The following is a 19,193-nucleotide window of genomic DNA, read 5'->3' on the forward strand; positions in this document are numbered from 1 at the left end:
TTCTGCAGAACCTTTTAATTAAAAATCCACACCAAAATAAAAGCACCAAACTGATCTGTGGCTAAAAGCTTCTTCAGAACCAGTAGAGTCAAACTGGTCCAGATCTGGTTCTGTTCTGGTCAATCTGGGCCAGTTCTTAAACCAGTCGGACCTGCTGGGAACCAATAAGCTGGGCTTACTGGGAAACATTTCAGCTTCCAGAACCATCTGCATCCTCAAGCAGAAACTGGGAAACGGATCCGGACTAGTTTTCCAGTCGGTTTCCTGTCTGTGTCCAGCTGTCTGGCTCTGAAGGTTCTGGAGGTTTCCGGGTCTTCAGTAGCTTTACACTGCGCTCCCGTTCAGAACCGGGCTCTTCTGGGCCGACTGCTTGGTGCTGGAGGAAGTAGCCGACGCCCAGACGGCGCCGTCGAAAAGGCTTCCCACCTCAAACACTTCGTGGATCGCCTTCCGGAAACAGTGGAAGTTATAGTCGATCAGACCTGGACAGGAAGCAGAACACGGGTCACTTCCTGTTGGGCCTCAAGGTTCCTAAGTTTTTTTTACAGAAAACAAGAAGATATTTCGTCCTACAGAGGACAGAAAACTGGAAAAGTACAGGGAGGAAGGAGAGGAGGAAACAAGGAAGGACTAAAGTCTAGAACACGTTTTTCCATCAGCCATTTTCGTCTCCAGATTCTCCGGCGCGTTGGAGCATCAGAGTGAAATGAAACAGAAGTTTTCCAGGTGAGAGTGAGAGCAGAGCGACCACAGACCTTTCCTCTCCAAGCTCTCCTCCCTCAGGATGCAGACCAGAGCCAGGAACCTGGTGACCTCCTTCAGGTAGAGAACCGTGGTGTTGTTCAGCCTGATGACGGCCAGAGACTGGTCATCGTAGGCGCCGCCGCCACCACTGCCACCGCCGTCCTCCGTCAGCCTGGAGGAACCAACAGAACCATCAGAACCAACTCCACACTTTACAGAACTATGAATACAGTTAGTTGAATTATGATTGGTTGTCGATTAATGATTTATTAGATTAACATTAATTCTAATCTCTCATCTGATAATCTCCGGTTCCACATTGTTTTATTGTTGTAGTTTGGCCGCCAGCCAGCAGGAGGAGCTGCTGATCATCCTGAAGCGGAGCCAGAAACAAAAATGATGGGCACACCAGGAAGAGTCCGGTTTGGGAAGTAAAATGCTTTTAAGGGTTTCTGTTTTGAAGTATAAACTCCATAAGATCCATAAATCTCTCCTTAAAGCACCGTCAACGTCTCCATTCAAAATTACAGATCTGCCAAGAAGAAGATTTTATGACAGAGAAACAGGAGAGCTGCTGCAGTGAAACAGTGCAGAAAAATTGGAGCTCTGTTTATTATGAGGTCTGTCGCAAATTAATGAACCCAAACAAAAAGCAACCAGATGATGAGGAATTATGAATTTGACATATTTCCTCTTTGTATTTTTCTATTCAGCGACCTTAAAGGTTTCTGTTTGTTATATTTTCTGAATATTTGTAATTTTATTTAACCACCTTTTTCTGTTGATTCAATCAGTTTTTAATACAGCAGACACAAAATAATGTTGAATTTATTTTCTTTTTCTGTAATTCCATGTTATTTTGTCCTTTAAGTCGATTCAAACGAAAGCTCCTTAAGAAAATGGCCGCTGATCAATCAACTTTAGATCAGCTCATTAATCTGTAACTTGCATCCCTAATCAGAACCATCTCGGTGAAGTTCTGATGGAACTGGGTCCGGTTCTGCTCACCCGTAGATGCAGGAGACGTCGATGACGACGTCGATCATGTCGCAGCAGAGTTCGTAGGTCTGCATGTCCACCGGCGAGCTGTCGGTGGCGATGTAGATCTTACTGACCACATCAAACAGGAAGGCCTTCTCGATGCCCGAGTGCTGCAGAGCGGAGCGGATGTTAGGGACCGGACCGGACCGGACCCGCCGCGGCGCTGGAACTTACCGATATGAAGATGTTGAGCAGGTTCTCCAGGGTGGGAAGCTGAGGGATGAGTTTCTGCACCACCTTGCTGAAGGCCTCGAAAATGGAGTGGTCGTAGATGCTGGTCAGGTAGAAGCTGCGGATTGGAGCAGGGAGACGGTCAGAACCGGTCCAGACGAACCGGCTCTGGTCCGGTCCGGCTCACCTGAGGTGCAGCTTGTCCAGGCTGGCGTCGGCCAGGTCGTCGTTGGCTCGCTGGTGGACGTCTCGCTGCGTCTCGATCTTGTGGTCGTCAGACAGTCCGTCCACCTTGTGGATGAAAACCTCGAAGTTGATGTCCGGGTTGACCTTGTAGGCCCTGGAGACGGTGAGGTGCAGCCGGCCCAGAGCCTCCATGTAGTCATCCTGGAGATTACAGTGGATTATAATCCAGGAAGCATCGATAGAGGACTACAGAACGATGCTGGAGGAGAGCCGACAGGAACTGAAGAACCGGCTGATCTACAGGATTCACAGAAACCAAGCGTCTGCTCTACGACTGAAACGATTAATCAGACTGATTTGATTACAGGCGCAGTAAAAACAACCAATCAGAGCCAGGAGGCGGGGCTTAGTGCTGTCAGTCAATCCTCCTGAAATTTCTGCTAAATGTGCTAATGAAACAACTTACCGCTACAGGAAAACCGTTTATCCGCCGTCATCAATGGCTACGCTAACTGGCTTTAGCTTTCATGACAGGCTATGCTAGCTGCAGAGAGGAGGAGCAGGAAGAGCAGCGCCACGGGAGACTGTGATTGACAGCGCTAAGACCCGCCTCCTGGCTCTGATTGGTTGTTTCTAGTTCGAACTGGGAGAACATGGAGATTTTCTGTTTCATTTTTTACTTATTTGTATAAATAAGTAAAAAATATTTTTACAAAAGTTACATACTGCAACTTTTGTGGATTATTGGAATAATCAACTAATTCAGTAATTGATTAATTATTAATTGGAGAATATAAACTCTAAAAGGCCATTTACTGAAAGAACACTGAGCAGAAACCAGCATGTAAACATTTAGCATTTAAGTCTTTATAGTTTTAGTTTCACATTCTGTAAAAAATCTTCTGTTATCACATTTTTCTATCCAGTTATTAATCAGTGATCAATAATTGATCATCTGCGCTGTGTTGATGTTCAGCTGAGATTTTCATGTTAGATGTTTGTTTGATCAAACGTTCACCAACAGAACGCTGTTGGGATTTTATTTTAAAAAGGAATTAAATTGTTTATTTTCCAAAGAATAGAAAAAGCTGAAATGGTTAAATGAATTTATCAGATTAATGGTCAGGATAATCGATCAGAGCCTGTGTTCTGATTGGCTCCGTGGCGGTCAGGTGACCTGCTACCTGAGCGTCGATGACGAAGATGAGCGCTCCGGTTCCCTTGAAGATCATCTCGCTGTCAAACGTCGGGTCGAAGAAATCCACCTGGCCGGGGAAATCCCAGATCTGGAAGCTGATGAAGGAGCTGCTGGAGATGTCGTCCTTGTAGATCTTGTTGGTGCTTTCCAGGAACAGCGTCTCGTTGGGAGACATCTTGTGGAAAACCACCTGGACCGGGACACAGACGGCCGCTGTGAACGTGGTCAATAATCACATTTATTTCTGCAGCAGGAACACAGAGCTCAGGTCGAAAACATAAAATATCATAAACTTCATACAGTTATTAGAAATGATCTTCAGCTGACAGAAGGCCGAATTCATAACTGTCTTTATGTGGCTCTGAATGTTCAGGTCAGAGGTCAGGTTCCAGCTGTAATAACTAAAGCTGTGCTGACTCTAGATCTATAACTCTAGATCTATAACTTCAGTTATGGCGCATCCTCACTTTGATTTGTTCTAAGAATTGGTAGTCATGGTAACTAATCTAATTTCCTGTCATAATCTGAAGTAGATTTGGTCTGGTCGGAGTTTAACAGAACCTCTTGATTTGGGTGCAGACAGGAGGTAAAAACCAAAGAACATCTTCAGAACCAGGACCTGTCGGTCCGGATCACAGGGAGTTCTGGATCAGAACCGGTGGTCAGCCTGCTGCTGGGTCAGAACCTCGGTACCTTCTGGATGGAGGACTTGCCGCTCCTCCTCAGACCCATCAGCAGGATTCTGGGTCTGCTGGCGGACGGGTTCGCCTCCTCCGGGTCCAGGTCCTGGTCCTCCCCGCCATAACCGAAGCTCTTCGGGAACGAACCCACCACGCTGTAGCTGCTGCCCAGGGTCGGTTCCCCGTACTGGATATTCATCCTGGACCGGATCAGAACTGGATCCGCTCCTCCTCCGGACCCCGGGTCCCGGACCTCCACTAGGCCCGCTCCTCCTCCTCCGAACCCCGGCTGTCGGAACCCAGTCGACCCGAACCGGAACCGCAGCCTGTTGTTTATAGCTCGGAGGTTCGGACCGAATCAAAACATGTCGGCGGACCAGGTTCTGAGCGGCTCAGCAGCTGGAGGGGTGTGACGGGTTCGGTGTTTCAGAACCTCTGGAACAGTAAGTTAAAGGGCTGCTAACAGGGCTAGCTTAGCTTCAGCTGGCTTCTGATTGGCTGCTTACTCCAAACACTAGAGTCATGTGACCAGCAGCTAAACCATCAAACAGGAAGCAGAGTCAGGCGGTGAGTTCCATTTTCTCATGTTTTATAACAGTTTCAATATTATTTAAGTTTAATAAATAAGAAGAATGTGATTTTAAAGTTTATTTGTTGGATCTAAACCTTCAGTAGAGCAAAGCGCTGCTTCTGTTCCTATAAAAGCTGATTTTATTTGGTCTATTTTCGGTCATTTCGCTCCTGTAAAACGACGCAGTGAACTAATGTAACATCCCATAATGATCTTTAGTTTCTGAGACGTTCAAACAGACCTTATCGGGCATTCTGTAGACTTTCCTGCTGATTTAATAATAGAACCGAAGCCAGAGCAGAACCAGGAGCTGATTAGATATGAAGTTTAAACACAGGAGCGAGTCTGGACCAGATTAACGAGCAGAACCAGAACCTGATCCCAGAATCTGAGATCAATCACTCTGAATGATTAAAATGCTGATTGGTTTAAAGTCTGCGGCGCATCAGAAGTTATCATCATCATCATCATCATCATCATCCTTTCATTATGACGGTTTGTCGTCAGTGCCTTGATTCAATCTGCTAGTTTTCCTGTACAGATTATAATAAATAGAACTATAATCTGGATCTGACACCATGGTGTTAGAACTGGGATTTAATGCAAACCTGGACTGATTGGATCTTATATTCCTGTTTGTAGATTAGTTCTGTTTGACCCGTAGAGTTACTTGCTGAGATATTTGTTGTGAATTTGTGCCCTATGAATTAACTGTATTATTATAATTATTACTTCAGTATATTTTTTACTAAAGTAAAGGTAAAACGTATCCAAAGAATTCCTCCAGTACAGGTAAAAAGTATTAGAAACAATATTTATAAATGACATCAAACAGAAAAGATCAAGTTTGGTTCAGTTCTAGTATCTTAAAGACTAAAATGAAAAACTTATAATAACAAAATTAATTTAGCATGAAAATTCAACATAAACTTTATGTGTCTGATGCTTTCAGTGGGACCCATAAGGGTAACGTCTGACACTACTTCCTGTTTATTGTTTTGACTACAGATGGAAAACATTAGAACAACAGAGCTTGTGTGCAAACAGGAGGTCTCACTTCAACATGTTCTGCTCCTTTGGACTTGTGGAGGTTCTCCAGCTGGTTCTGGATGTCCAGCTGCTAAACGGACCTGTGTTTGTGTGTTGTCAGTTTCAAGATGGCCGCCGTCCTCCTCGCCCTGACCCTGGCTGTTCCGGTGCTCCTGGTTGCCTCTGGTCCAGTTCCTGACACCAACAACGGGACGGCTCCTCTGGTTCTGTGGCATGGGATGGGTCAGTCTGCTCTAGATTAATACAGCCAACTACAGACAGAACCAGAACCAGAACAGAGAGGCTGAAACCGGTACTGGTTCTGATAGCTCCGTATCAATCCTTCATCCTAGTCTGACTGAAGATCAGAGCTGGTTCTCCTACCAATCCGGTTCTGTTCCTGGTTCTGTTCCTGGTTCTGTTACCGGTTCTTTACCGGTTCTGTTCCTGGTTCTGTTCCTGGTTCTGTTCCTGGTTCTTTACCGGTTCTGTTCCTGGTTCTGTTCCTGGTTCTTTACCGGTTCTGTGTCCTCCAGGTGACAGTTGCTGCAACCCGCTCAGCATGGGATCCATAAAGAAGATGATGGAGGAGGAGATCCCAGGGATCTACGTTCTCTCTCTGATGATCGGGAAGAACGTGGTCGAGGTAACCAGTCCCCATGGCAACGGGCTGTAAACATTTTAACAGAATTAGTCCCTACTTTGTATTTTACATTCATATGTAAAATACATATTTTGTGTTTCTGGTACGGCAGTGATTAAGCTGAGTCTCTATTAGTGTGTGGAAGTTGTGATAAAAGCAGTTAGCCTATCAGTGAAGCTATGCTATCCTAAAGTAGCATCTCAATGCTAAACATGTAGCAGCTACATGTGAAGCTTTGCTTCAATCTGATGGTTGAAGAACCTGAAGACCAGATTAAATCCATAAATGTGTCTGTTGTTGTTGAGCTCAGATGTTTATTTATTCAATAATGTAGCAGCAGGAACAGGTTTGGAATTGAAAAAGGTGCATTTTTGCAACCATAGTTTGATTAAAATGTGATTAACGACAGAGTGACGGTTCGTCCTGCAGGACACAGAGAACGGTTTCTTCCTGGACGTGAACACTCAGGTGTCGATGGTGTGCAGCCAGCTGGCGCAGGACGCCCGGCTGCAGGGCGGCTACAACGCCATGGGTTTCTCCCAGGGAGGCCAGTTTCTGTACGGGAATTTGTTCAGAAGGTTTCAGCCTGAATGAAGAAGCTCCGTCTGACTCCTGTCCTCGGCTCTTACAGGAGAGCCGTGGCTCAGCGCTGTCCCTCTCCTCCAATGAGAACGCTGATCTCCGTCGGCGGCCAGCATCAAGGTACGCTCTACAGTTAGCTCACTTCCTGCTGGGAGTTTCACAACATTACTGCTCAGAGTTTTACTTTTGCTGCAGCTAGTCTGCAGGAGCACATCTTCATGTTTCAGAGGTTTCCATGTTTGGATATGGAAGAAACACAATCATTGTTTTTAGCAGATTTTACAGCCTGAAAAACAGTTTTTCTCATAAAGACTCAAACCCAGGTAAAAATATAAAACGCATAAAAACAGGAACAGTGTTGTACAGTCACGATTAAAAAAAATGTGTGAGAATTTAAAAATCTTCAACATGAATATACGTAGAAAGTAAACAGGATATTTTTCTATTTACTCTTCTAATGACAGTGGGGTGTGACTACTTACTGGTTTTGTTGGGACCAGTTTTAGTGTTTAGCACAGGAATCTACAACGTTTACAATCTCAAGAGCCATTTTATCTTTAGCCCGGCTAATTAAAACTTGTTTGGAGCCACAAATGTTACATAACTTAAAAAGGCATACATTTTAATAAACTATAGAAAATGTATTGATATTTTTAAAGAACCCCACTTTTATTTTTATTCTCAGGTAAAGAAAAATATAAAACATTTTCAAAAAGGAAAAGCTAAATGTCCTACGCACTTCCAAAGTTAGCAAAAACGCTAAAGCTCTAACTACTAGTTTTCAGCAACTTGGCATTTAGCCGACACTAATAATAAAGTGCTAACTTCAACCATTTAAATTAGCGGTTTAGAATTTATCTGAACAATTAATTTGGGGGAAGCTAAATGTGCTAAACATTACCAAAGTTCTCAAAATGTTAAAGTGCTGCGGGACACGGAACGCCAACCATACTCATATTCTGTGGTGTTGCCCTAAATTAAGTGAATTTTGGAAGGATATCTTTGATGCCCTCAAGATAATTTTCAGGAAAAATATTCCAAAAACCCCCTTGGTGGCAATTCTAGGAGTAATACCCGATGGAATAGACAGAATGGCTGATAGATATCTCCTAAGGATTTTGCTGACTGCAGCATTGAAGTGTATAACTATCAGATGGCTGAAAGCATCACCTCCAACATACAACATATGGATTCAGAAAGTTTGGGACATTTATTTGATGGAAAAAATCACATATTCCTTAAGGCTCCAAGAAGCTACTATTAATACGAGATGGAAGTTTATTACAGCGCTACTAATCCAATGATGTAATTGGTGAATCACCCTCCTGCTGGACCAAACTAACATGCCGTGGCACCCAAGACTATGTTACCACTTTATCTCTAGGAGGATCTAACTGTAAGCTTGTATTATTTTTATTTACGGTTTTTGTGTTGTTTTTGTTTAAATGTTTTGTATTCATTCTCACACCTGATAAGAAAACTTATTATCTCACCTTCCGATGCCACGTTTAATGTAACTGGTAAATGTCAATATGAGTCGGAAGTTTGTATTCATGTTTGTATGTTGTTATTAAAAAAATAAATCAAAATAAAGTTAAATGCTAAATAAAAAATTAGCTCCATATTAGCGCATTAGCAGATCCAAATACTCTGATTCTCATCCTGAACAAGCACGGGGAGACAGTAGGAAGGAGTGGCTCTTTTGCAGCAGCCAGAACCAGAACCAGAACCAGAACCAGAACCGGGCCGTCTAACAGCGAGTTGTCTCTGATCGCTCAGGTGTGTACGGGCTGCCCAGGTGTCCAGGTGAGAGCTCCCACATCTGCGACATGATCCGGGAGGCGCTGAACCGCGGCGCCTACAGCGACCTGGTCCAGAAACAGTGAGTTACCATGACGACCATCCCGTTTCCTGGTTCTGCTTGCTGTGATGGTTCTGTTTGGGTTCCAGCCTCGTTCAGGCCCAGTATTGGCACGACCCGCTCAACGACAACCTGTACAAGCAGCACAGCCTCTTCCTGGCCGACATCAACCAGGAGCGGGTCAGAACCAGCAGCCGTGACGGTCCAACCCAGCTGACCCGACTTCAGAACCGCTGACCCGGATCCTGTCTGTTTCAGGTCGTCAATGAGACGTACAGGAAGAACCTGCAGCAGCTGCAGAAGTTCGTCATGGTGAAGTTCCTGCAGGACACCGTGGTGGACCCGGTCGATACCGAGGTAACCAGCCTGCTTCTGGTTCTGACCCGTTGAAACCCACAGGCTGAGGTGATGAAGCTGCATGTGTTTCCTCCTGCAGTGGTTCGGTTTCCTGAAGGCGGGCCAGGCCAAGGAGACGGAGACGCTGCAGGAGAGCGCCCTCTACAGAGAGGTAACAGTCCAACCCAGGGGCGTAGGTTTGGGTATGGAGACACGTCACGACCAATATTCAAGGGATATAAAATAGTCCCGACCAATTTTTGCCATTAATTAAAAAAAAAAACAACATATGTATTTTTTAACAAAAACAAAATAAATAAACGAAAATCTACATTGATTAGTTTAATATTTCAATATATTACGCAGTGGTAGCATTCATTTTAAAATTCGTTGTTATGAACTATGACGACCCGCTATTGGCTCAAAGAACGTGGATCTACGTTCTTTGATTGGCTGCAACAGGCGGCGGCCAGCTGGACACACGCGGAACGGAAACTTGGTCCATGGAGCTGAAAGTGAACGCGTCTCCTTCTGAGTTTGACATTTATTATGAGTCTCCGAGACCAAAAAAGAAAAGGACGACAGACATTAGAAGTTATTTTACTGCCTCGGCTGTAAGTACAGTGAGGGGACCCATAAGTTAGATATCTATCACGCAACGCATTTGTTGTAAAGTCCAGTGTTTAGTAAGGTCAGCACTGAATGTGAGGTAGAATAGGTCTGTTAATTATGTCATATTTTATCATTTATATTATATTATTTTATAATAATTATGAATTATTTTATTTTATTATTGATTTATTTGTTATTTTATTAATCTTTTTTCCTTTTAAATGCATAATATCTCAACAATTGGATCTTTTTCCTGAAGTGCAAGAAGTCATTTTTTGTTCTTCTCTGCAATTGTGTTTGTTGTATAATCAGTAAATCCAGAGGATATTTCTTTTGATCTTACTTGTAATGTTTGCTGAATTTTAAAAAGGAAAAAGTAAAATGTTCTTGAACTGATCTGCTGAGTATGACTGTATCTGGTTATATACACAACCTTAATACAGATGGTTAATACAGGTCAGTTCTTCCAGCTGAAGCTCCCTGACGGTCTGCAGATTGCTCCAGTCCATTTGGTTAAAGTTCAGAACCAACAAATATTTTTAAAATAGACATAAAATGCTCATTTTAGCAGTTTTACAATTATCCATATTTATTCTTCTCATTTTGTTCTAATGGTAATTTAATGTTTTTTTTATTTACATTTTACATAGAAGACTATATCTGTAAATGTTTTGTTTTAGAACCTAAAAAAAAATTATCATATTGTAGATATATAAGTAAGTTGTTTATTCCCCAAATTCCATGTAAAGTTTGCAGTTTTAAGTGAGTTTTGTTCAGCTGGACTGAGGGAAAATGCCTAATGGTCTGGAAATGTTGCAGAAGTTTCTCATTGTTCTGGTTTTTGTCAGTCAAATTATTTTGTCATGTTTATTAAATCTGCTTCAGCGTGAAATGCAGGAAGAGTTTTAACATAAAACAAATCTGAAGAGGGGTGAGATTGTTCTATCCTCTGTTTGGATGTTTTCTCATCTAACTCGGTTTAACTGTTTGTTTCCCTGCAGGACCGTCTGGGCCTGGCCGCCATGGATAAATCCCACAAGCTGGTCTTCCTCTCCACAGACGGAGATCATCTCCAGTTCAGCAGGGAATGGTTCACTGCCAACCTGCTGCCCTTCCTCAGGTAGACCAGCAGAGGGCGCTGCAGCAGAAACTCCTCTTTTGCACTTATACTTTCCAGGTGATTTTAGCTTCCTGTTGTGAATGATGCTGCTTTCAACCCAATAAAGACACAAACTTCCTGCTGTTATTGCAACGTTTTAATGATTCAGCACTAATGAGAACATTTTCATTTGGACCCAAAAATAAAGAAGTGAGAAAAAAGAAAACATGTTTACAGATTGGTCACCACTTCCAGGCGAATCAAGGTGCAGCTCCAACATGGAATGATGCTAACGCTCGGGAATGTCCTGGGAAACCTGGAGCTTTATTCCCACCTGATCTGGATTGTTTGAATCGGATTGAACTCAGCAGAAGCAAAGTGATGCTTTAGTTGGTTTTCTAGGTGCTTTAACAGGAAGTTGCATAAAAATGAAACAGGAAGTGGAGCAGGAAACAAGGACGTCTTGACGGCTGATTGGCTGCTGAGAATCTAATCTACGCTCAGCTGTTTGCTGCAGATTGGCTGGAGGATCTGCTCCAGGCGCGAGCAGCCCTCTCATTGGCTAATGAAGGGTCAGCTGCAGCTGTGATTGGCTGATAGGAGGCAGGGGGCGGGGTTAACTCATTAGGTCTGAATCTCAGTCTACAGTGTGACATTAGCTGGTGGGCGGGGTCAATCGGTCAGGTGGTGAGGAGGCGGGGCTCCGCTTAGCCAGCAATCTCCGTTGCTGTGGTAACGAGCTTCCGGCCATCCCAGACGGTCTTGAACTGCTCCGGAACAGGAAACTCCGTCTGGACGACAGGAAGGACAAACCAGTTCAACCAAACTAAGCAAAAACTTTTATTTTAATGTTTCCAGCAGGAAGGAACGAGAAAAGGTCAGAGGTCGTTTACGTTTGTTTTGTTCTGAAATTATCCAAAGCGATTCAAAGCAGCGTTCAGGTGATGATATGTTCATGTAGTCATTACTATGAAGCTGCAGCTAGCATGAGCTGGTTGCTAGGAGACGTTAGCATCCCACAATAATCCAGTAACTTCTCTGGCTAATAATTAGGTTCATACTTTCAAAATAAAACAAGCAGCCTGGAGATTCATTATAGATAAAAAACAGAGTCCAGGTCAAAGGTCAAGTTGAGTCTGAAATCTATTTGAAGCTCAACTCGAGTCCCTGATGATCTGCTCTAATCAATCAAACAATCAGACTTACGACTTCCTGTTAGCTTCATAAACAATTCAGCTAAATTCAGATTACATTTCTCTTTAATCCGTCTGACGGCTCGGTTCTGACCGGATCAACAGTTCCGGTCCCGACTGAAACCAGAACCGAATCGAAACGGGTCCAAACATAGCCAACCGTCTGCAGTCGGATTCTCCAGGTGAGACACTGACTGCTCAGAGGTAATCCGCCTGACCCCGGTTTTAAGGATACTGTGTTGGACCGGAACCGGTTGCAAGTTACTCACAAACTCTCCGTCCTTGTCGGGAACCAGGATGTTCATCTCGGAGCTCTTGGCGCTGATGACCTCACAGCTCACCGAGTCTTTGCTCAGGTAAACATGGCAGCCGTCCGTCTTGTTGATGGAGATGGTCGGGACTTTCCCCATAACCTGCAGAGACATGGGCCGGTCAGCAGCCTGGACCAAGACCGGGTCCAGAACCAGGACCGGATCCAGGAGACGTACGCACCTGGACCTTGACGTCTCTGCAGTTGATGACCTCCACGATGCCGACGACGTCGTCGAACACCAGACCCATCTTCTTACAGCTGTCTGAGGATCAGCAGCGCTTTATTACATCACAGTTCAAACCTGAAAATATGGCTTCAACTTTTAAATCTGCTGGAGCTTCATCGGCCAATCAGGTGCCCTGAATCACTGCCCAGCGCTCTGATTGGTCAGCTGATCAGACATTTCATTATTTTGATTTTTTAGAAAAACGTGAAGCAAAAGTTTCCTCATTTAAACAGCTTCACAATTTAATAAGCTTCTGATATACAAATAGAATTAAAATATAAAGTTATGGATTATCAGATTTTTATTTAAACAGTCAGTTTGTTCGGCTCCGTTTTCTGTCCAAAGACTCAATGAGTGATTTCTAAAAACGGCCAGCAGGGGGAGCTGCTTCCTAACTGGCAATACAGGAAATAAACCAGGAAAATAACTGGATTAAATCTGATTTTTAATCATGAATGTTTGTGGATTAAACCGGGCGTGGACCTAAAGGTTCTGACCCGGTTCTGAGCTCTTACCGATGGTGATGGAGTTGATTTTGCCTTTGACCTGCAGCGTGCTCTGGTTGCACTTGAAGGCGTAGACCACCTGCTTCAGCTCCGTGTCGCTGATCACCAGGCCCTGGGCCCCCTCCTGGTTCTCCTGCAGAACCAGAACCAGAACCAGAACCAGTGGGTGAGAGCACTCACACCTCCACATGTGCAGAGCTACCAGAACCTCCCACTCACCACTTTCCACTTCTTTCCCTCCAGCTCCAGAACCGGTGGCAGCGTGCGGGTCGGTGCCGCGGGTCGGGGCGTGGCCGAGGAGAACGGTTTGGGTCCGGTACGTACTGGGGCCCCCGGGCCCCTGAGGGCCGGGTTCTTGTGGGTCTTCTGGTCATCACCGACATGCTTCAGGCCTGAAAGGGTTAAAAATCAGAGTGAAGCTGCAGCAGCAGAACCTCAGCAATAAAAGATAATAGAAATTTAAGCCTTAAATTTTATAATATTAAATTAAAATAATTTATTTTTCTTTTTAGAAAAACTTTTTCTATAAAAAATATGAATTTCTCAAATACAAACATTTTGAAAAATACATTTTCATATAAATTTCTTATTTTCTGGTCGATTAACCTCTGACCTCTGGTGATGTCGGATCCCTGGTTGATGGCGGCGAACAGAGCGTTCCTGCTGGTGGCGCCGCCGCCATCGCTGCCGCCTCCTGGAGCGCCACTCAGCTCCTCGGGTGGAGGGGGGGGGCCCGGTGGGGGCGGCGGGCCGCCGGCCGGCGCACTGGGCGGAGCCACAGAGGCAGCGGCGACCGGACCCTGAGGACGGCGAGACAAGATGGATGTCGGCGACACATAAAGGGATGGAATCGGTTCTGGTTCCGGTTCCGGTTACTCACGGTCTTGCTCCAGCTCAGGCCGGTGGTGTGGTGCTGCTTGATGTAGTTCTGCAGATCGGTCCAGATGGAGACGTAGGCCTTCACCCAGTCCACATGCATCTTGTCTCTGCAGGGACAAGAAGGAACAGAAGACATGAGGAACCCACTTCCTGTCTGGACAGGAAACAGGAAGCAGCTGTACTGACTTCTCCTTGTAGTCCTTGAGGACCCGGTTGGTGTAGAACATGGCGGCATCCTGCATCTCCTTAACGTACGGACCGGGCTTCGGAGCCTGACGGAACCAGAACCGTTAGTTTCTACCAGACGCCGACAGTCGCTAAGCAACGGCATCACGCATTCACTCCTAACGAACCAGCGGTGAACTGTGAACACGAACCAATTCAGAACCACACACACACACACACACACACACGGGTTACCATGGCAACCCATCCCAGGGCGGGAACGCTCTCGCTGACGGCAGACAGGTGGTTGAAGAGTGGAGAGGTCCGGTTCTGCTCCCGGAATGCTTGGACCTGCTGGATCGCCTTGGAGACGGGCTGCAGGAGCGCCGTCAGAACCGACTGGGGGGGCGGAGGGGGATGACATCATCAGTAAGACAGTGACATCATCAATAACATCAGAGCAGCAGCAAATCGGTGCATTTTTCCCCTCTTGGTTCTGGTTTGACCTCCGATCTCATCCAGAGGTTCTGCTGCCCACACAGAACCGGGCCGACACCAGGAGCCAATCAGAACCCTTGTTTTGGTTTACATGCAGGAAAAAAATTATTTTATTGAATTAACGGCCTAAAATGACCCAGTCCGGTTTAAATGGACCGCTGTGGTACCGGGTCAGATGGTTCTGTTTAAGGAACCAGTAGAACTACTGCTGGGTCCAAATGGTCAGCTGGTGTTAAATCAGCAGAACTGGGTCAGAAACTAGACATGGAGGACAGCTGGACCTTCATGGTGCCTTCAAGATGTGGCTCCATCACAGACGCCATCCGGACCTCCGGGTCAGGCAGGCGGGTCGGAGCCTCGGGTCGGGATCCCGTCTGTGTAAGGAGTCACCCGGTCCTGCTCAAGTTTTAACATCCAGACTTTGTGTTTTATATCTTTGTTCTTCTTTTAGTTTAAAGTAATCGATGATTTGAATTCATTAAGAGAAAAGAATATTTCTGTAATTTTCAAAAGAAAAAAAATTTCCGTCTGGATCGATGATGAGCTTTAGACAGTTCTGATCGTCTTTCAGAACCAGAACCAGCTGCAGAGGTTTGGATCCGACTGAACCGGGTCAGAACCACCAACCGTCTGCTGCTGTCAGAACTGAACTGAACCGGGTCGGTTCGGTTCTGGACTCACGTCTGAGGGCTTCTGGGAGGAGGACGCGGTGGCGAGGAGCTGCCTCTGGCTGGAGAACGCCTGCTTCATCATGTCCGCCTGAGGAGGAGCGCACAACAGGGTTACCATGGCAACGCCGTGCCGCCCTGGCCGCCAGAGGGGGCGGAGTCAGTGACCTACGTGTTTCTGGACGTCTCCTCCGATCTGCTGGCTCAGGGCCACGTACTGCGCCACCGGACCTCTGATGATGTCATCGTACGCCTCCACGAACGCCGCCACGGCTAGGAGGGAACGGACAGGTTTCTGATCCGGACCGGTTCTGATGCAGACCAGTTCTGACAAACTGGTTCTGATCCAAACCTGCCTGACCCAGAACCTGGAACAGAACCGGTTCTAACTAGACCCGAGGATTCTTTTGTTTTGTAGAACCTTCAGGAGAACCAGAACCGGTCCAAAGCGGATCAAGCCCGGCTTACCTCCCCCAGCAGAACCTGAGGCGCCGCCCGGCGGGCCCGACACGACCTCCAGCCGGCCCACCGCCGCCTCCAGCCGCTGCACCAGACTCGCCAGCTCCGCTGCCATTCCTGCAGGGGACAGGAAACAGGAAGTGACACGGCTGCAGCGGTTCTGATCCAGAAGGAGTCGGTCCTCCCAGAATCAGCAGGCTGGGTTCTGCTCCTCCAGAAAGCGTTCGGGTCAGCAGCTCGTTAACGGGCCGCCGAGCTCTTAACGAGCTGCAGCTCATTAAAGGATCAGAAAACTTTCCACAACAACAACCGGGCGGTTCTGCTGGTACCGCAGATCGGGTCGGTTCTGATTGGGGTATTGGTTCACAGCCACAACCAGCCGGCCCAGTTCTTTGATTCCCTGACTTACTAAATTTATTGTTTAGGACCCAGATTCTAATGTTCGAATGTTTACAATCATTCATGTTTAAATTATCAATTAATAATAAATTATCAAACATTTTGTAAAAGAATTTTTGACATTTTGACAAAATGTTTGTACACCCAGGATCCAGCTGATTTCTCCTGGCTCCTTTTCTGCTTTTTAACCAAATTTATCACCAATAAAACGTTACATTTGTTTAAATTTGAATCAGACAGCTGCAGGCCTGAACTCGTTTCTCCTTGAACTTCACCTGGAAGTTTCCAGAAAAGGGAACACAGACGGAAAATCCCAGAGGGGGGAAGAGCTGAAGCTGCAGGAAGCCAGTCGGACCGGCGGTTCTGAGGAGAAACGGGTCAGAACCAGGAATAAAATGGAGATTCCCAGGAATTTACAAAAACTCAACTTTATGAATCCCAAAGAAGAACTGGAGGAAAACCGGATGCTTCTGGTTCTGATCCGAAACCCATTAATGAGGCTCTCTGTCACTTTGGACCTTCATGAAGAAACCAGGGTTAACCTGAGGTGACGCCTTCCGGCAAGGTGGGGCCACCATGGTTCCTGCTTCCAGATGACTGACTCACCTGCAGGGGGCGGGACCACAGGGGACAGACAGGAAGTAAACAGCTGCAGCAGGAAAAGTGAGGAGCCAATCAGAAGCCAGGAGGCAGGAGGCACTTCAGCAAAACCGGGTCAACCCAACAGAACCATCCTGGCTGACCTGCAGAGAAATCCTGAAGATGGAAAAGTTTCTGCAGGATTCACTTCCTGTCAACCAGGACAGCTTCTACAGAACCCAAAAGGTTCTGGTTCCATCCCAGCCTGAAACCTTTTGGGTTCTGGTTTGACCTGTGCAGTGTTTGACCCGCGGAAGGGGACAGACAGAAAGCAGGGCACGTCATTCCAGGTTGAAAGGTGTTCCGGCCGCGGAGGGATACACACCCCACCGCCGCAGCCTTCACCTGGACCACAGGTGGGCCACAAATCACGTCCAGGCTGCTGGAGTTGTTAATGAGATTGGTAAACCAGGCTAAAGCTAAGCTAGCAGCGCCGGGCACGTTGAGTTCACATCTGCGGCCCCGTTGATGTAGTACCGGGTAACGGACCCGACCAGCTACCTTCAGACCCAGAACCAGTACCAGTACCACCGGTCAGAACCGAATCAACAGTTCCGTTGGTTCTGTGCGGGAAGCCGCTTCAGAAGCGAGGAACCACCTGCAGGGGTTACCAAACCATCCAGAACACCGTCTGAAAACAGAGCCGCTGCAGCAGGAGGGGGACAATTACACGGGTTAACTAATGAGTCAGAACAGCTTATTTAACCCGACTGGTTCTGTTGGGACCATTGAAATGGGTCAGGTGACTGCGGCAGAACCAAGCCGGTTCGGTTATCTGAACGGAATAAACACCGTTAATCTGGTTTCCGGGTCGCTCCCTCCCTGAAGTTCCTGATTTCTCCGTCTGTCTCCTCTCCGTCCGACCAGCCGCTCCCAGTTCCGCTTTGTTCCCCTCACCAGTAAACCCAGTGAAACCAGCGACATGCGTTCCGGTTCGGCCTACCTGCTAACCGGGTCTAGCAATGATTTGGTCCGTGTTCTGTCGCAGAAGTGCAGAGCAGACTGAGCTTCGGTGGATTTCTTCCTGGATGAGGTGAATTTACCCGGCTGGCACTGCGGCGTGTTTCCGCCCCTCTCAGCCTGATTCCTTTCCCATATAAGGAGCGCGGAGGCAGAGGGCAGCGGCGCTCTGACACCCAGAAAACACCACTTTCTTCCCTCTCATCATGGCTGCAGCGTGCACCGTCATGACAGCAGGAAGCAGAAACTACACATACTCTGCACACCGCAGTTAGCGCCACTCTGCAATCAGAGGCGCACAGAGCTGCACATGTGCACCAAATCAGAACTCTGCTCTTATGTAGGACAGACACACAGCTTGCAGTGAAGCTGCAGGAGCAGACGGTGGATGAGATGAAGAAGATTAGCTCCATTAATGCAGAAAGGTTATGCAAACATGGTATTTAAGGGAAGCTAATGCTAAACTGTCAAACTAATCACCAGCCCAGTATTTGTTATTACTTACCGGTGATTTTGCGCTTCAGGGAGTAATTCTTTGGATCAGTCTTTTCACTCATGGTTTCAGTTTTATTGTTGGTTTTGCTTTAAAATTTATTTATGGGAAGCTAAGTATGCTAAATTTTTTCAATGTTTGCTAAGCCACTAAGTGAAATGCTAGTTTCGCTTTATTTTACTACGAAAGTGCTCTGATGTTTTGGGTTTAAGCTTTGTGTTTGTGCTCAGTTTGTTTACAATTAGCTCAGCTAATTAAACTTCCACGTTGAAATGCTGTCAGTGGCAGTCGGGCCCCAAATCTAATTCTGCTGATGGCCTCAGAACATTTTGGGTCGGCCCTGGTTGTTGGGATGACCCAGAACTATTCCCAGGTCAAAGATCATCAGCTGGTACGACCAATATCCACAAAACTGATGCTTTCTCATAAAACAGGAAAACAACAAGTTGTCTAATGACAGGAAATGACTTCATTCTGCTTCCTCCTTAAACCAACCTGGACATTTCTGTCTGCTTCAGTTTCAGGAGGAAACCATAACGGCTCTTAGAAGGTCACATCCAAACACCAGCCATTATAGACGTCATCATCATCATCATCATCATCATCATCATCATCATCATCATTAATGAAGCAGCAAAGAGGAGCTAAGGTTAATGGGCTGAGAAAAGTCAATGACAGGATAAACTTCAGCTGAGTCGTCTGAATGAGACAATCACCGTGGCAACAACAGATAGATGATGTTCGGTTCTCATACAGAAAATAAAACCCTTTTAAATTATTATTTTTTTTTTATCACAAAACTAATAGAATTAAATAAATCAGGACTGATGTAAATAAAGAGTAAATACGTAGTCTGCACAAATACTGATTATTCACTTATATTACAAAAGATAATCTGTGAAACAATAAGGTAAGAAGAAATCAGTACTTTAGAAATGTAATGGACTGTTTTCTGAGCTACCCAGAGCTAGCAGCAGCCAGGAGAGGGTGGCAGTTCACCACTGGACCTCTAGGGGGCAGCAGACTCCGTAGGAGCCAAAGG

General features: G+C 46.0%; 3 protein-coding genes across 7 annotated transcripts; 1 reads left to right on the forward strand and 2 right to left on the reverse strand.

Moving 5' to 3' along the window:
- LOC122844236 (ras-related GTP-binding protein C-like) lies at positions 1-4,219 on the reverse strand. The gene is made up of 7 exons (XM_044139503.1): positions 4,034-4,219; positions 3,327-3,530; positions 2,144-2,343; positions 1,960-2,074; positions 1,753-1,895; positions 756-916; positions 1-482 (listed from the first exon to the last, which is right to left on the reverse strand). Exons 1-7 carry the CDS (start codon positions 4,217-4,219, stop codon positions 325-327), a joined length of 1,167 nt encoding a protein of 388 aa, XP_043995438.1. The 3' UTR covers positions 1-324.
- A 230-nt stretch (positions 4,220-4,449) lies between these two features.
- ppt1 (palmitoyl-protein thioesterase 1 (ceroid-lipofuscinosis, neuronal 1, infantile)) lies at positions 4,450-10,900 on the forward strand. The gene is made up of 10 exons (XM_044139506.1): positions 4,450-4,587; positions 5,742-5,863; positions 6,157-6,266; positions 6,693-6,820; positions 6,895-6,965; positions 8,625-8,727; positions 8,796-8,886; positions 8,965-9,063; positions 9,143-9,214; positions 10,656-10,900. The coding sequence occupies exons 2-10, from the start codon at positions 5,749-5,751 to the stop codon at positions 10,776-10,778; spliced, it is 912 nt and encodes a 303-aa protein (XP_043995441.1). The 5' UTR covers positions 4,450-4,587; positions 5,742-5,748; the 3' UTR covers positions 10,779-10,900.
- On the reverse strand, positions 10,896-18,000 carry cap1 (CAP, adenylate cyclase-associated protein 1 (yeast)). 5 transcript variants are annotated; one of them, XM_044139494.1, is made up of 14 exons: positions 17,642-17,773; positions 16,487-16,665; positions 15,670-15,777; positions 15,374-15,474; positions 15,215-15,292; positions 14,291-14,434; positions 14,057-14,142; positions 13,872-13,977; positions 13,605-13,791; positions 13,211-13,383; positions 13,001-13,124; positions 12,439-12,521; positions 12,216-12,359; positions 10,896-11,544 (listed from the first exon to the last, which is right to left on the reverse strand). In XM_044139494.1, the coding sequence occupies exons 3-14, from the start codon at positions 15,773-15,775 to the stop codon at positions 11,461-11,463; spliced, it is 1,416 nt and encodes a 471-aa protein (XP_043995429.1). In that variant the 5' UTR covers positions 15,776-15,777; positions 16,487-16,665; positions 17,642-17,773; the 3' UTR covers positions 10,896-11,460. The 5 variants fall into 5 exon arrangements, with proteins under 5 accessions (XP_043995429.1, XP_043995430.1, XP_043995426.1 ...); XM_044139495.1 differs by lacking the exon at positions 17,642-17,773 and adding an exon at positions 16,335-16,422 and having other exon boundaries at positions 16,488-16,548; XM_044139491.1 differs by lacking the exon at positions 16,487-16,665 and having other exon boundaries at positions 17,642-18,000.
- Positions 18,001-19,193: the final 1,193 nt, after the last annotated feature.

This window comes from Gambusia affinis, linkage group LG14 (genome assembly GCF_019740435.1).
Source record: "Gambusia affinis linkage group LG14, SWU_Gaff_1.0, whole genome shotgun sequence".
Taxonomy (NCBI): domain Eukaryota; kingdom Metazoa; phylum Chordata; class Actinopteri; order Cyprinodontiformes; family Poeciliidae; genus Gambusia; species Gambusia affinis.

Coding starts and splice junctions, on each gene's coding strand:
- LOC122844236 (XM_044139503.1), bottom strand. CDS start 4,219: ATGAATATCCAGTACGGGGAACCGACCCTGGGCAGCAGCTACAGCGTG. Junction 2,344..3,326: donor TCTTCGTCATCGACGCTCAG/GTAGCAGGTCAC, acceptor TGTAATCTCCAG/GATGACTACATGGAGGCTCT. Junction 483..755: donor GGAGAGCTTGGAGAGGAAAG/GTCTGTGGTCGC, acceptor CTTCCTGTCCAG/GTCTGATCGACTATAACTTC.
- ppt1 (XM_044139506.1), top strand. CDS start 5,749: ATGGCCGCCGTCCTCCTCGCCCTGACCCTGGCTGTTCCGGTGCTCCTG. Junction 5,864..6,156: donor GGTTCTGTGGCATGGGATGG/GTCAGTCTGCTC, acceptor TGTGTCCTCCAG/GTGACAGTTGCTGCAACCCG. Junction 8,728..8,795: donor AGCGACCTGGTCCAGAAACA/GTGAGTTACCAT, acceptor TTTGGGTTCCAG/CCTCGTTCAGGCCCAGTATT.
- cap1 (XM_044139491.1), bottom strand. CDS start 15,775: ATGGCAGCGGAGCTGGCGAGTCTGGTGCAGCGGCTGGAGGCGGCGGTG. Junction 14,435..15,214: donor CCTCCCAGAAGCCCTCAGAC/GTGAGTCCAGAA, acceptor CCGCCCCCCCAG/TCGGTTCTGACGGCGCTCCT. Junction 13,978..14,056: donor CTCAAGGACTACAAGGAGAA/GTCAGTACAGCT, acceptor TTGTCCCTGCAG/AGACAAGATGCATGTGGACT.